The sequence below is a fragment of the Tachysurus fulvidraco genome, chromosome 9 (assembly GCF_022655615.1).
Source record: "Tachysurus fulvidraco isolate hzauxx_2018 chromosome 9, HZAU_PFXX_2.0, whole genome shotgun sequence".
NCBI classification, from domain to species: domain Eukaryota; kingdom Metazoa; phylum Chordata; class Actinopteri; order Siluriformes; family Bagridae; genus Tachysurus; species Tachysurus fulvidraco.
The window spans coordinates 12,567,061-12,583,615 of NC_062526.1; the positions used below are offsets into that span (position 1 = coordinate 12,567,061).

Consider the following 16,555-nt stretch of genomic DNA (forward strand, 5'->3'; position numbering starts at 1 on the left):
CACACACACACACACACACACACACACACACACACAGACGCGTGTGTGCACACACAGACACGGACACACACACACACACACACGCGTGTGTGCACACACAGACACGGACACACACACACACACACACACAGACGAGTGTGTGCACACACAGACACGGACACACACACACACACACACACACACACACACACACACAGACGCGTGTGTGCACACACAGACACGGACACACACACACACACGCGTGTGTGCACACACAGACACGGACACACACACACACACACACACACACACACACACACACAGACGCGTGTGTGCACACACAGACACGGACACACACACACACACACACACACGCGTGTGTGCACACACAGACACGGACACACACACACACACACACGCGTGTGTGCACACAGACACGGACACAAACACACACACACACACACACACACACACACACACACACACACACACACACACACACACACCAACAACTTTTCTTCCATGTTTGCAACTTTGCTCGCTGTTTGGCTGGTCTCTTGCATCAGCATTCAATTAGAGATTAGGCTCCTGAACACAGCCTAATAACTGAATTAAAATCGAAGCAGCTGACAAGCGGTAAAAGATTTCTTGACAAACAGCTTGTTTATGAAAGTAAATAAATATGAAAGGTGTAGCCGTGTGATGCAACCCAAGCAGAGCAGATTACATCCTGGACTGTCCCATTGGGGGAGGGTCAGGAGGAGGAGCAAGGAGGGAGGGGTTATTGTGGGGTGGGGGTGGGGGTGTATATTACATTTATATTGTGCTTATAGCAACTTTATACAATTTGGCAAGTGAGGGTTAAGGGATTTGCTCAAGGCCCCAGCAGTGGCAGCTTGGTGTCCTGGGGTTTGAACTCTCAACCTTCTGATCAGTCAAACACCTTAATCACTGAGCTACCACTTCTCACTATGTGATGTATATAGTCAGTAAACACAACTCTCACACACACACACACACACACACACACACACACACACACACACACACACACACACACACACACACGCACGCACGCACGCACACAAAAAACACGGATCCTCAGGTTATATTTAGGAGGATTAAGACCTTTTCACTGTCACTTTAAATAGAATTTAAGATCGAATGAGCAGTGATGAAATATCATGTACACTCGATGCAAAAATAATTCCTGCATAAGCATAAAAGATCTATTGAAGTTTATGCTATAGCAAATTTTTTAAAAAAAAAGAAACTTTTCTTTGACGTGCCAGTAATTCCCAGACTAAGGTGAGATTTTTTGTGTTTTGCTCATGAATTTGTTCATACTGTTGTCTGTTGTTTTATACTGTTGTCTCAAATTTTATTCTTTAATAACATAAAAGGGTTACAAAAAAGTCATCATCATCATACAAGAAATTAACAATAAGTTAAAAAAAAAAAATCACAGCACTCTGAAATTCTCCAATCTGACTGGTCAAAAGGTGTTGATTAATTATCTCCAGCAGTGCTGCTGGCTTTAAGACAAATCACAGGCTTATATTAATTACATTAATGCTCTCATTTTCTACGTCACATTCACATGGACTTAAAATAGATAATCAGAGGCTATTAATACAGAGAAGGGAAAAGACGTGTGGTGCTTTTTAACATTAGACGTGGCATTGCTGATAGGATGAAGCGTTCTGCAAGGAGTTGTTTAACATTATGGAAGGAGTCTCCAATATCAGTGCATTGTGGGACTGAATGTGGGAATGTGGAACTGAACCTGAGACGGATCAGAGGATTTCTGTGATTCCTGTGATTGTGAACACAACTCCTACTCGGGTCTGCACTCATTGAGGAAATAAAGTAACCTGCATGTGTGTGTTTTAACTGATGACAACATTGTTATTGTTACTATCCACAAATCACATGTAGCACGCGTGGCAGGGGAATGTTGTTGGACACAGTAGAGGTGAGGAGCCTTACTGAGCATTATAGCACTACAATAATAATAATTTAATAAAAAAAAAATGTTATGTTTTTTTTTCTCCATGCACGTTTCTGATGATGAAAGATCACTCAAATAAAATAGAGTTTGATAGACACAAATCTGAAACCAGTCTGCCGGGGTATCAGAAACAACCACCATAATGACTATTGATGAGAGAAAAACAGAAAGAGCTGAAAAGAGATCTTACTCATTACACAATAACAACATATAGAATTGTTAAACAACTGATTAGTTCACTTTCACTTTGAGAAGCACTGTTAATTACTCTGGAGTGGAAATGACCCTCGGTATTAAAGTGCAAGCGTTTTATTCCTTGCTTACGCCATATTAAGGGATTTAATTACAAACAAATGGGAACTTTTTAAAAACGCAATATGATACAGAACACTGTGGAAAATGCTTTAGTGCTTCATAAAGAAAAAACCCCAAAGGACCTGCCAGTCCTACTTTTATTCTTTCGGATGTCAAAACAGCACAAATATCACAATAAACAAATTGCATGCAGTGTGTCAGTCCTCCAGAGGTGCTCTTTCGCTATAATCATTGTGCTACTGCATGAGTGCGAGTGTGAGCAGGAATGAATAAGAGCTCGGCTCCTCTGCGACGCACTGGCAAAAGCAGGTAACGTCCCACTACCTTATCATCCAAGCACAGAGTCTAACACCTGGCCCAAACACACACACAAACAAAGGTGGCCACAGAGTAGGCACACAGACTCAAACATGCACACACACACACACACACACACACACACACACACACACACACACACACACACACACACACACACACACACACACACACACACACACAGACATTATGCACCATATGATTGACTACCTGCTCTGATAGGGTCCACACTTATCTCAACAGAATTTGCATATTGTGTAATTATTTCCCAGGGTTAATTAGCTCGGCAAAACAGGCTGCCCTCAGAGACAGCCTCCTGGTGACAGATTCACCCATCTCTCTCTCTCTCCCTTTCTTTCTTTCTTTCTTTCTTTCTCTCCTACCCAAACATGTGCCAGTCTGGTCAGACTCCCCGCTGTTTCTCTAACCTGCTGCACCTCAGAGAGACTAACATCAAAAGTCTGAAGGTGTATGTCCATGTGTGTGTGTGTGTGTGTGTGTGTGTGTGTGTGTGTGTGTGTGGAATATATTCAGTCTCCATACGCACACATGAATCGTCAGTACAGAAAGCACAGGGCTTTGAAGCGCCTCTTGAGCTGAGCTATAGCCGAAGAGACGAGCTGGTAATGGAGGTGCTGAGCCATTACGGCACATCCTCAGAGCTCTCGGCTCCTCCTGTGATCACTGCTCTCGCTGCTCTATGCTGAATTCTTGGCTTTCCCCCCCTTTTTTTTACCGCCAACGTTCACACTCGCTCGCACACAGGATGTAAGAAAAAGATGCATCGATCTCTCTGCTGAGAGAAAAATAGTGCTTTCACACTCAGAACCTGGGATATTTTGCCAGCATACCCTTACAGTCACTTTATCGTATTGCAGGAAGCATGCATTCACACACTGAAAAGGATGTGAGGTTTAAAAAAAAATTATGGAATTTCCATTACAGTTGAACTGGTATGATATTTAAACAATGAAAACAAAACAATTTGATTTCTTAAAAAAATAAATAAAAACAGAAGGCAAAATCTGATATTTAAAAACATTTCCACTTCCCCACCATCATCATGTGGAACACTGTTTACACCACAGTTGCCACGGTAACCAGCTTCTTATTAATCACAATGGTTTTCTATGTTTCGCGTTGAACCTGCCCACAAACACCTTCCAACTGCCCCTGCTCTCATTCAGATCCTACATGCATCTCAAAAGCAGCACCAAATGTAATTATCATTATCGAGGAAAGAAAAAAAACCCATCTTGCAAATTTAATCATTAAAGTTTATCATTCAAAATGTATTAGCCTAATGATGGCCCCCTCATTTTTGGGAAAAAAATATATCCCAAATTATCTCTCCCCCTAAAAAAAAAACAAAAAAAAAAACAAAAAAAAAAAAACCAAGGATCACTCCCTCAAATAAATAAATTCCATATTTTTATTTTTAAATAATTCCTGCTGTTATTTCTCAACTATACAAATCATGATTCTTGGGAAGCTTTATTATTCGAAACATCTGTAAATGTAAATATTATTTGGGACAATATTATTTTTTAAAAAATTATTAAATGACACCTCTCTAGTTTTCTATCTGGTTTCCCCCTTTAGTCAGTTCGGACAGCTCACTACATCATCAGATCCCAACCCTGATCACCTTTAGCTTCTCACTATACACATTTTTTTTGGCTTCCTTCAAAACAATGAGGCAATGTGCTATACGTTGCTGACATCTTTGTGGGTGGAAGTTTTTTCATAAATATCATGCGCTGGCATTAATTGCTAATTCGTTTCATTCCTCTAATTCATTCGATTCATTTGTTTTAATTTTCTGAATGTTCTGATTCTTCAGTTTGCATGTTTTATTTTGCACATTTAGATGCTAAATGTCATCAATGGCTTTCTCTTTCCTGCTACTGATTTGACTCCTGAGAGGCTCCTGATTATATTCCTGGATTCAGACTCACTGAACACAATGCTTAATAATTACTATTAAATTACCGCTTGACTGGGAGACTATGAGACGAGATGAATGCGTCACTTTTTTATACCATAATGACATTCTTTCTGTTAGCCACTTGGCTATAACCTACAGTCAGCAGGAGAAACGGTACCAGCTGCATGGATGTGCCACACTCCCGGTCACTCAGCCTCCCATCTGTACACCGCATGTGAGAGCATTAAGCAGAGGAAAGTGCAAATATGTACAAACAGCTGCAGACGTGGGGGATCCGAAACAAAATAGCACTAAAACAGCACCAATTTGTTTTGACAAATCCACAATTCATACCAGTCTTTCAGCACTTAGTGCCAAACACACTGATACACTGGAGCTGGGATCAAATGTCAAGATTAGCAACTGCTAGTTGTCACACTGTGCAAACAGCACATCATGCACAAGGACAGCGGCTACAGTAGAAGGTTAACCAGGCCACAGGAAGGACATGTTTGGGAGACAAGAATGTAAAAGCTCACTGACTGCTGAGTAAGTACGGTAGAGGAAAATACTGTCGCATCCAAACGTGGTCTGTGTGGGCGTCTGGTGGGATTTTTCCTTGAGTTAGTGAGGATTTGTAAGCTAATTGAGGTACAGGGTTTCAAACCTCATGAGCTATTTAAATGTTAAAGCATGTTAACCTGGCAGTCCTACCGCAGACTATTTCTACAGCAATAGCTTCTAAGCTAGCATTTTACTCTTATTAATCATGATGCCATAACATGCCTGTCACTTCTCCAGGCAACTATTAATGAGCTTCTCTTTAAACAAACAAACAAACAAACAAACAAACAAACAAATAAATAAATAACATGCCATGGCCACACAAGTTGACTAAAAGTTCTCACACAACCGAATCCTCAAAGTGAATTGATAGCTAATTCTCATCAGGGAACAAGCTGATTTTTTTCTGGGTAAGTTACGCATCAACAGCAGATCCATTAGAATGTGAACCTTCACTCTTCACCGGATCCGTATTATCATTCAGTCACCAGTTATCCGCACGCTTCCCTTGTCAACAGCACACGTTCTTGGGAAATTCAATATTATCAGGTTTGAATGGTAGCAGTGTAGAGGACTGCTTGGTACTGAATGATAAAGCTGGAGCCGGGTTTGTGGTGGCGCGTGGGCTTCCTGATAGCACGGAAAATCTAGCCGTCTCAGGTTGGCTAAATAGCTACTGGCACTTCTTTCCTGTAGATTTGTTCTTCACACCTGGCCAGGCACAGACAAGGTGCCTGTTCAAAGACACAAAGGAGCGATGAAAGACCCCTCGTGTCTCGCACAAAAAGGCTTAAAAAAAAAAAAAAAAAAAAAAAGAGGGAAGTGGAGAAAACAACTAAAAAAAAAAACATTGAGATTTAACTACTGGAGAGATCACTGGAAGCCAGTGAGATGATAACCAACGCCAGCTGAAAGGATGAGGCCAGAATAATAACATGTTTTGTGCATGCCAAGAGACAGGAAATGGAAAAAAGAGAGGAATAGTGGGAAAAAAATGTTTAATTAAAGAGATCCAAGCTGACACTCGGGTACATAAAGAAGCTCGGCCCATCACTGTACAGAGGCGTGACCTTGCTACCATGGAGTTAATCTCAACAAAATTTGGTGGTGCATTGTTTCAAATCAATATCTCATTAACAAAGTACAAAAGGACCGGTGCCTGTCTGGCAGGGGTTCCTTGTTAAAAGACAGCTCTCGGCTACATATAGCCAGAAAGGTCATCTTCGTCAAATCTCGACCCGCCTCGCGCCAAGCCTGTGATTGTCAGATTAAATTACTGCTTGGGTTTAATTGACGCAGGCGAGGTGAGCGAGCAGCCACTTGTGTGAGACGTTTGGAGGAAAGGCCTGCTGTGAGGGGCCTGGCTTCGGGTCCTCGCAGCAGATTGGATGTGTTTAAGGTTGACCTGACAGGAAGATTGGGAGCAGACATCTGAGAGAAGGCCTCGTCCCTTGGAACAAGTGTAAATGCACAGCTTCAGAGAAAGACATGCACTCAGACGATGACAGGTCTGCACGCCAAAACAACACTACACACATGCGTGAACTTTCTCCGGCATAACCACCCACGTACAGTCTGAGCTATACGATGGTGCCAGATTCTCCTTTTCTTTTGTACATACAGTTTCCATAAATCAATATTACCAGATATACTCACAAACTGAATAAGTACATCTACGGCCATGAGCGTCTGGGTTAAACAGGTGAGCACCCATGGACTTTAGCTATTGACCCTTGCATTGGCCATGTCATAAGTTCATAGGTTTAATTAAGCCCAGTCCAGTCAGCATGCATGTCCTTGCAATAAGGTCACAAACAAGGTCTCGGAGGCCAAAGTTCACCCGTGCTTGGGGCTTTAAGAAGTGTCCTGGAGAGATGTGAACAAAGACAGCTTCAAGGTGATGCAATAGCCAGTTGGAATACATATCGCCTCCTCCTGACAGCTCAACCCAGACCGGGTCTTATCTCAAAGACGTGCAGGTTAGTCGTGTACGAGGCAGGCATAGGGGAGCAGAACATCTCCAAAACACGGATTCCGATGCTCCCGCGAGGAATATATGAGTAGGAAAAACAAGGGATAAATAATGGATGGCGATCCTGAGGAGACAGAGGCGGCTGTTGGGTACATGCTGTGTGAACATTATCCACTACCCCGGTCTGCGTGTCACCTTGGACTGATGCTGACTCCAAATCAACACTCTCACCACTGACTTCCTCATGCAGTGGGATTGTTGAGGGGGATTTAGAGGCCATGTTAAAGGCAGGGGTTCAAGTGAACCAACATGTTTCCACTGGCACTGTATTCTTCATTCATTTACTTAAGTTAAGCGATTTAATTTTCAGCAATGGGACACAACGTTGTGGATAAATCAGTAGCCCGGGCTATTAGGCTATTCGAGTTTTTATTCTTAGTCTATTAAACAAAACTAAAACATGGGACTGGCAAAGACAATGGAGCTTTTACTTGGCGTGTAGTTTAGCTAATCGATGTATAAGTTTAGACTTTAGTGGAATGGGAGCTTTTTTTTAATAACTTATAAATAAGTACTACATCATACATTATAGCATATCTTCTTATGCATACACATCTATTACATTTATTACAAATATTGCAATATTTTTATTAATTTCAGACATATACACTGTGCTAAATCTTTGGTTTTCCAGGACATCAAATTGTTATTTTCTATCAAGATCTTTCTTCTTCCCCTGTCATGACAATTTAAAATGTCTATTTCTTAACTGGAACACACACTTCCCAAATATTTTCGTACCCAAATCCTTACTCTTGACATAAACCAGGCCTGGGAGTTGTAAAATGATGCAAATAAATGGTCTAAATCAGGCCATTGACCTTATACAAGAGAAGTAAAACATTGTCTAGATGATGTACAAAAGAGAAACAGAGCGAAGCCATGTACTCAAAGCGTTCAATAAACTCATGCCACCACTGCAAGGATCTGACACTTAAAGTTCTGCAGGCACTTAAGAAATGAATAAACGAAGCGACAGAGAGAGTGCGGAGAGAAGAAAAAAAGAGGAACGCCGCTCAGCGCAAGCTGCTGCTTCTCAATGCCCTCACTCTTTTTCTCCGTCTCTCTGTCTCTGTCTCAGAACAAAAAGCAACAATAAGAAATCCAAAAGAAAAAAAGTGAGAGAAAAAAAATATTCTAGTCATTTAGAAAAACGGCTCTTTTCCCTCAGGGGCTCGGGCCCTAAGCCTGTCCTGGTTAGGCCTGAATGAAATCTTTGGAAGCTTCTTAAGCCTTCAATGTGGGTTTTGTTCCTGCTATTCCTTCGCTTGGCTGACAGAAAATAGGTAACTGGATTAGGCCTCAAATTCAGAGTAAAGTGAACTCCCAAAAAACCTTGTGTATTGAGGCCCCGCCTCTCCCTCTCCCCGGCTCCCTCGTCCACTCGGCCTCTCCAGAGACACTAGACGTGGGCCGTTGGGGCTGTGATCTTTTAAGAGTGCTAGGAGATTATGCAGGCTTGGGGGCTTCGACACTATGAACCCCGGGGGGGAGCAAAAAGTAAGAGTGCTAAAGGCAGTTAAGGGCTCCTTAACGAGGGTAAGGAAGCGTATTAATCAACTCAACTGTGGGCAGGAACAGGCTCCCCGGGCTGAGAAGAGCGACGTGCAGGTGGTCTGCAACTCAGCAGGAAGTCAAGGAGGGGAGGAGAGGAGCCTGAGCCTGGTACAATACCGCTAGAAAAGATTAAAAAGTTCTAGAGAATGAGAGTGGGCCAGACCCGCCCACTACTCTAGGGCATGAGAGAATGGGTGGAGAAGAGAGAAAAACACACATGTGGACTCACAAATACAAACACGCCTTTAAGCTGGGAGCCAAAGTGATATGAGCACAGTGTTTATAGACATAGGCAACAGTCTGGAAAGGTGTCTGATATGTTTCAGGACACGAAGAAGAACGAGTGTCAGGGCCTGTTTAAGGAATGAATGCATGTCTGATGTTACGTGTACTTGTGCTAGTGGGTGTTGTTAGTACATCTTCATTTTATCTGAAAAGCTTATTTCTGTACTTTCTTAGTTCAGGTGTTCTCACCATACAGCTCATTTAAAATGAAAGATAGAAACAGTCAAAATGTGCATTAATTTTTAAAGCAATGCTGCTCTCGATATCTGTGGTTTAAGATCCAAATCTTCCTGCATTTGTATTTAAACCACTCCGTTCCTAGAAACTAAAGATTTTTCTCATGGTGTTTTTTTCATCCCTCTCCTATAGTTATTTTGTACCTTCCTGCAATATGCAAAAAAGTTTTTGTTTACTTCCAAAATTAATGACAAATATAAAGCCATATTTAAAACCATTGCAAGCCTGAAAAGGCAGTTACTAAGGATGAATAACTGAATCTTTATAAAATATATTCTTGTCCCGTGAGCTTCGTAATTCACCCACATGAAAACTTGCCTGTGTAACTTTATGGCCTTAGTCTCCTGTTACACACCTTTAGTCCCAACCAGATTCTGCACCTCCTGTTTCTATCTGTATTTGTATTCTAAATAAAGTGTTGGTGTACAGAGCATGTCCAGAGTGGTTACACGTGTTCGTGTAATAACTATAATTAGCATTTAAAACCTCTGCAGCTACAGAACACACAATTTAAAACATAGTCGTAAATGATTTTAAACAGTATAGAGTGCAAAAGAAATGGGAAACAATGGGATTTATGCTCTGGACCATTTACACAAGTGTGATTTCTGTGCCTCACGGAATTGGTGTGGACTGAAACATTATGTTGTATTGAAAAAAGAAAACAGTTCAGATTTTAAGAATTTGTAGAGCAACCACTACAACAGAGCGAGCACTGAGTCTCAATCTAAACCTGATCCCTGATTCTAAAACTCCATGCAACTAACAAGCACAATAAGCAAAAATACTTGATAAACTATAAGCAAAATAAGCAGAAATACTTGGCAAACGTAGAGTAAAAAAACTAATTAACACATTTTCAGCCATGCAAAAGGCGCTTAAATGATACAGCCACGTGAAAACAGCCTGTCCCAGAACTGATGCGTGACTGTTTGCTGAATGTTTCCCAGCAAATATTTTTCAAAATTGAACTGGATACTACTTACTTTGTTAAAAGGTTTCCTGTGGGAATTCTGTTCAGGTGAACATATCTGATCTTACTGTACACACACACACACACACACACACACACACACACACACACACACACACACACACACACACACACACACACACACACACACACAGTCACTCGCTGTCCTTGTTCTAGTTCCTTTGCTCCTGTCTAGGCATGTATAATGTAAGTGCATGGAAAGGAAAGCCGGACTCGCTTAATGTGAGAAAGTCGAATTGGGAAAACCTTGGCTAGTGCTGCTCTAACGATCTCATGCTGGTAGAATTACAAAGTGCAAAAGGTTCTGGGGACAAGACGGAGTGAGGTGAGGAGAGACTGAGCTAGACCTCATTATATGAATCCTCAACTATTCCAGTTGAAATATTTATTAAGACATTATTATGGGTTCATTCCAGTGCCTCTGAGAGTGTAACACCTCGTTCCTGCTCTCTCTATCTCACAGTCCCTGCGCCTGCACCTACACATGAAGACATCAGCCGGACCGGAAAGAGAGTCCTCTTCATATGGCTGGTGTGTTTTCCCCTCGTCTGTGCGGCTCTCCAAACGTAGTGCTGTGATGAACCGCTTACGTCAAAGTGAGAATGTCTGAAGTGCGAGGATTTACACTCTCTGATGGCTACTTCACAGAATTCCTCATCTCCTTCTTTTCCAGTGTGTGTAAGAGGAAAAAGAGAAAAAACCCAACAGTTGAATCCTGATGTAAATCGAAATCATTAAAATAAATGAAAGGCGTCAAAGTTACTTTGACGCGATAAGAAGGCCGTCACGGCAGCGCATGTTTGCAGAGCGTGAGAAAGCGAGCTGTACGGAATCCGATGTGATGTTAATAACGTGGATAATCATGCTTCTCAGAACAGTGCGTGTGAAGGTACCATTGGATGTGGTACAGGAAGTGTGTTGACAGCTCACACGGCGCTCGTGTGTCACGCCGGTAACACACACATGTAGACGTGTAGAGCGGACATCAGTGAAACAAAGCGTTAGCGATCTGCCAACAGATTTTTTTTTTCTTTTCCTCTTCTTTTGTCGGACCACTATGCTGAATTACTTCAGAGCTGGTTTATCTCTTTGATTGGGCAGGTGTTATCCATGTAAAAAAAAAAGTGCCCAGGGTGTGTGTGTGTGTGTACTGTATATAGGTGTATAGGATTAAGTGTTGTATCCGCAGAGAGAGATAAGAGATGTGATGGGCCGCTGTTGGGGAATTATGGATTTTAATGATAGTGAATCTCATGGTCAACAGCTACAGGGGATATGGCTCTGATCAACCTATTCAGCTGTGTGTGTGTGTGTGTGTGTGTGTGTGCGCGCGCTTAGCAATGCCGAATACTTGGCCACCATACAATTCTGTTTCATTTCGTCCATTTGCTGCTTTGCAAACATAATATCTTTTTCATCAGGATATCAATCTTGTAAAACAGTAGGCCTGCTGAATTTCCATTAGAACCTGAAAAAAATCTAAATTTAAGCATTATTTGTATTTTTATAATATCTACATACTGGAGGGTGAAAAGAAAATTCATCTTCTAATGTTTTCTGTGTACTTTCAGTCTAGCATGAAACTTTTGAATAGTTTTAACGGTATGATGGTTAATGCTTGACTTTTCTCCATGTTTCCTTTTATAATATATTAATAACAATTCGGCAATTAATTAAAACAAAAATAAAAGACTTGAGATGTAATCTTGTAAGCCTTTCATTTCCAGCAGGCATTATCAAAGGCATGCGCTATTGGAAGTGGTGTATACAGGAAACAGGATGCAGGAAATAGGAATGTAGGATTGGACACAATTTTATGAAGACAGACTGTTTGTTTGTGGATCCTCTGTAGATTAGGAAATGTAAGATTTTGCTAAATAGCAGTAACAAAGATAAAAATTCTAAATAAATATATAAATAAAATAAAGTCTGTGAATTTGGTTTCACCTTCACTGTTTATGCGGCTGCTAATTTCCATTTAGTATAAAACTATATGGCAATAAATACATATAGATATAGACAGACAGATGCATAAAATTTTCTAAATATTCGCAGCAAATTAAAATTTGAATGCAGTGTTTTAATAATAAAAGTGTTTTAAAGCTGTCGGTTTTAAACAGACCTAAGGCTGGATCATTTCTCTCATTCCATGCGTGCATGTGTGAGCGAGTGAAAAGCAGGGTGGGGCGGTGGTGGGGGGGCTTTGGGGAGGTAGTGAATATGTGAAAAGTGAGAGTAAAGAGAAGGCTTTTCTGTACACACAGACACTGGAATGCTGCCAAACTCAGCGAGGCTGACCGCACACCCGTGTGGCCCTCTCGCTCAAATCCACTAAACCCTGTCTTACCCTCTACTTCACCCTCCATCTCTCTCTCTCGCTTCCACCCCCCCTCCCCTCCCTTCCCTCTCCTTCTCTCCCACATCTCCTTTCACTCACCCGGATCGGGATGCGCTTGGTCTCGCGCTCCTTCTGTGGGTTGCGGTACTTCTCGTGCCCGTCTTTCTTTTGCTTTCCCTCGCACTCTTCCTTGCGCTCGCGTTTCTCTGCCGGTTCGTCCCACGCGTCAGCAGACGGATCCCTGACCTTCTCCACCTCCAGAGCGTTCTCGTTGGGGTTCAGCACGATCACGCCGTAGCCCTCCTGAGACACAAACACAAACAAACAAATTAACAGGCAGGAACAATGCTGTGTGCGTGCCTGTGTGTGCAAATAATACAGAGAGGTATCCAGGGAGTGACATGGTTGCCAGAGCTGAAACCAGACAGAGGGGCAAAGAGACAGGCCGGAGATCTGAGAGAGAGAGAGAGAGAGAGAGAGAGAGAGAGAGAGAGAGAGAGAGAGAGAGAGAGAGAGAGAGGGGAAAAAATTAGTTTTAGGAAGCCAAGGAGCAACAAATTCAGGACTAGTGTGTGTTTAGTGTTTTTCTATAAAAAAAAAACAAAACAAAAAACTTCTATTAAAATCTCTCTGCTTGGTGTCCATTATGTTTTTAATTCTGCTTGTGCTTAATAAAATGACTTTGTCTACAACAAACCAGATATGTGCCTTATTTTTTAAACTTGAAAAACCTCCATTAAAAGCCTCAGTAAATTTCCAGGAAGACCTGCTGAATCTAAAGCATTCGTTTTGCGACATTTTAACATAATGCATCCAGGAATACGTTACAAAGTGAAATGCATAAACAGCCATAGACTCAGCACACTATTTAAAAATAGCTAATTAAATGATACAAACATTAGCTATGGATTAGACATCCATGTACGATTGCATGGCACTGTCAAAACATGTTCAGAACAAAATGTCACTTCACGGTCGCTGCAAAGGAAATCGGACATTTTTATGGTCAGGGAAACTCTGTGAAAGCAGAGAGATGTTTTTGTGTGTTAGAGTTACCTAATAGTCTTTTTACACAACACTGTGCTTAAAAAAAAAAAAAAAAGAAAGTTTTAACACATTTTACAAACAGAAATGTATTTCTAAAAAGTGCAGTTTAAGAACAGAAAATTTGGTTTCTCATTGAAAGCTTCTTTGGTACAATGTTGTAGCTGAACTGATAAAAAATGTGTGTCAAATTTTAGCCCATAAATATAACTAAACACAAATCTGATCAAAATAAAAACCCATGTCAATAAACACTATTACACTTGCTCCTGGGGGTCACGCGTGCCCCCGTTTCAAATTTAAATGAATTATGTTGCAACGCAAGCACCAACAAAGCAAGTGTCATTTTCAACAGGCTAATTAAAAATTAAGCATCTGTCGATATCTTGCAATCATAATTAGATCTCGTGATGTAGTGCAGATGAAGCACTTTCGCATTCTAATCAATACAAATCAACTGTGGCTGCCCTCCTGCTCTGCCTGCCGTGCCACTGCAACTAATAAAGTGGAAGAAGTAATTACAGCTAATAAAGCTCATAAAGCCAACAAAAATCCTAATAAAAGATTACAGTTTTTACAGATTAAAAGTGCTCAATCAAATTTAAACCTGATAAGGAAAAAAAAAGGAAGATCACAAATAAACTGCTATAAAATGTATTAATATTATTATTATTATTATTATTTTTGTTAATAATAATAATAATAATAATAATAATAATAATAATAATAATAATAATAATAATAATAATAATCTGCAGTAATTAATAACTAGAATTAGTGTATATACAGCTAAATGAATTTGGTAATCACTTTAATTCCCATTTCATTAAAAAAATAAAAAAAGGAAAAGAAAAGGAAGTTTTAATCCATTTAGCTTTGGTACCAAAATAAAAACCTTGTGGTCGTTACCACACATGAGAGTTTGTATATTCAGAGAGATTTTTCTTTCCCTGACAACTTTCTGGTTGAGGACAGAGACGCTGGCCAGGAGCAGTTAGGCTTTGTGGTTGCACGCAGTGGTGAGACAGCGTGAGTGGAGTTTAGTGTCACTGCCCACTGGTGGCAGGCGAGATAAATGACTAGGAAAGTAAGACAGGCCTTTCTCTTTCTCTCTCTCTCTCTCTGGCTGTATCTCTAATGGCTCCTTTCCCCGGGTTAAATCTAGGAGAAGATCGAGCCTCGCTCCTGCGTTCTCTGATTAGAGCTCACAAACCACAGAGCACAGGTGTGAATGGCGTCTCTCGGGCTTATCAGTGCTCGCTAGGAACTGCAACCTTTTTTCTTTTTTTTCCCCCAATTAAATGTGAATTTCTGGGAGAAATGTCCCATTTATGTGGTAATACATAAATAAATACATTTTTTGTTTTAACATTTTAAAAACCATATTTAGAATTATTTTATTTTAATACATAATCACTTTTCTGAGCAATAAATGAAGTTTCCTCTACAAATCTCTCCATATCTTGGTGATAATATATATGTAGAGAAGCTTTTCCTAGCCACTGATCTGTGTGTATATATAAAATGCGACAGCGAGGGAGCTTATCTGTGAAATTCTATGCCTCGGTCTGTTGAGTGGCTGGATCGGATGTCTGGCTCTTCCCATGCCCCCGTGCCCCAGGTTGGCACCTCCTCATGGGGCAGAGTAAGCAGTCCTGGCCTCTGGGCCAACGGTCTGTCTGGGTCACCATGGCCCCTCAGTAGGGTTCAGACCTCAGTAACCCACCACTGGATGCCCTCTTAAGTGTTCTTTTGTCTGTCTGTCTCAAACTAGCTGACTCCCTTCACACACAGCCACAATGGCCGCCGTTGCCGCCACTGCCATGCGCCTTCATCTCCCCGACTGACAGCGCCGTGACACTCGAACTAACATCCACAATATCTGACAAAAAATATATGAGTGTAAAACAATGGTTAAAAAGTTTCAGGTCAGAAAATGAACAAAGAATGATTTAGGCTTATTTTTGAGGCAGAAGGATTAGACGTTATAACATCAATTAAAATGCATCTCGAACAGATTTGAATTTTAACAATAAAATGAACAACAAAAAATGCAGTAGAGCTACATTTAAAATTCTACTGAAACAATGATTTTTAAAAGGTTAAGAAAAAAATTATTAAAATATAATGATAAAATAATTCAAGAATAAAGAGAAAGAAAAAAATCTAAAAATCAGCAAAAAATAATACTACTAACAACAACAACAACAACAACAACAACAACAACAATAATAATAATAATAATAATAATAATAATAATAATAATAATAATAATAATAATAATAATAATAATAATAATAATAATAATAATAATATCCTAAGAATGTCTGGTCTGTGTCTTGGTAAAACTGTCTAGGTTTATTCTGCAGCCACTTTTTTTATTTATAGCCACTTTATGATTTTTAATAAAATATGCAGTTGGTCATTGTTTCACAAAGTGGTGATGATATACATAATATAAACAAAGAAACAAACAAAGAAACAACTGTGTCATTTTAATATGATCCATTAATATTTACCATACGACAAAAAAAAAATCTACCTGAATTCTACTCATGAAGACATGCAAATTCCTGTTTCCTGAGTGTTTACGTCGTGCGTGCGTGTGTGTGTGTGTGTGTGTGTGTGTGTGTGTGTGTGTGTGTGTGTGTGTGTGTGTGTGTGTGTGTGGACAGTAAATACAGTAATAATGGTGTGTCCACTAAATCAGTCCGTTTACAGGCAGCACTAATAAATTTAGCTTACAGCAGAGCCGAGCTGTCCGATTCCTCAGTCAGTCCTGTTGAAAGGAGACGTGCTTACAATAATATTGGGTCTTCAGCAGCACGCTGACAGACAACCCAGTGGTTTAGCTATTTGCGGCTCTTTGTTTGGCTTTGAAGCGAGAGAGCGAGGGAGAGAGGCTCTCTGTCGTTTTCCCACCCTTCCTCTATAGTTCTCTGATGAAGAGAGAG

The 16,555-nt window shown here is 40.6% G+C and overlaps 1 protein-coding gene across 2 annotated transcripts in view; it reads right to left on the reverse strand.

Moving 5' to 3' along the window:
- fam172a (family with sequence similarity 172 member A) overlaps nt 1–16,555 on the reverse strand; it is a 175,436-nt gene that overhangs the window by 73,352 nt on the left and 85,529 nt on the right. For both annotated transcript variants that reach the window (XM_047818158.1, XM_047818159.1), the window contains exon 7: nt 12,657–12,860. In XM_047818158.1, the coding sequence (XP_047674114.1) occupies nt 12,657–12,860 (204 nt within the window). The remainder of the gene's footprint in view (nt 1–12,656; nt 12,861–16,555) is intronic.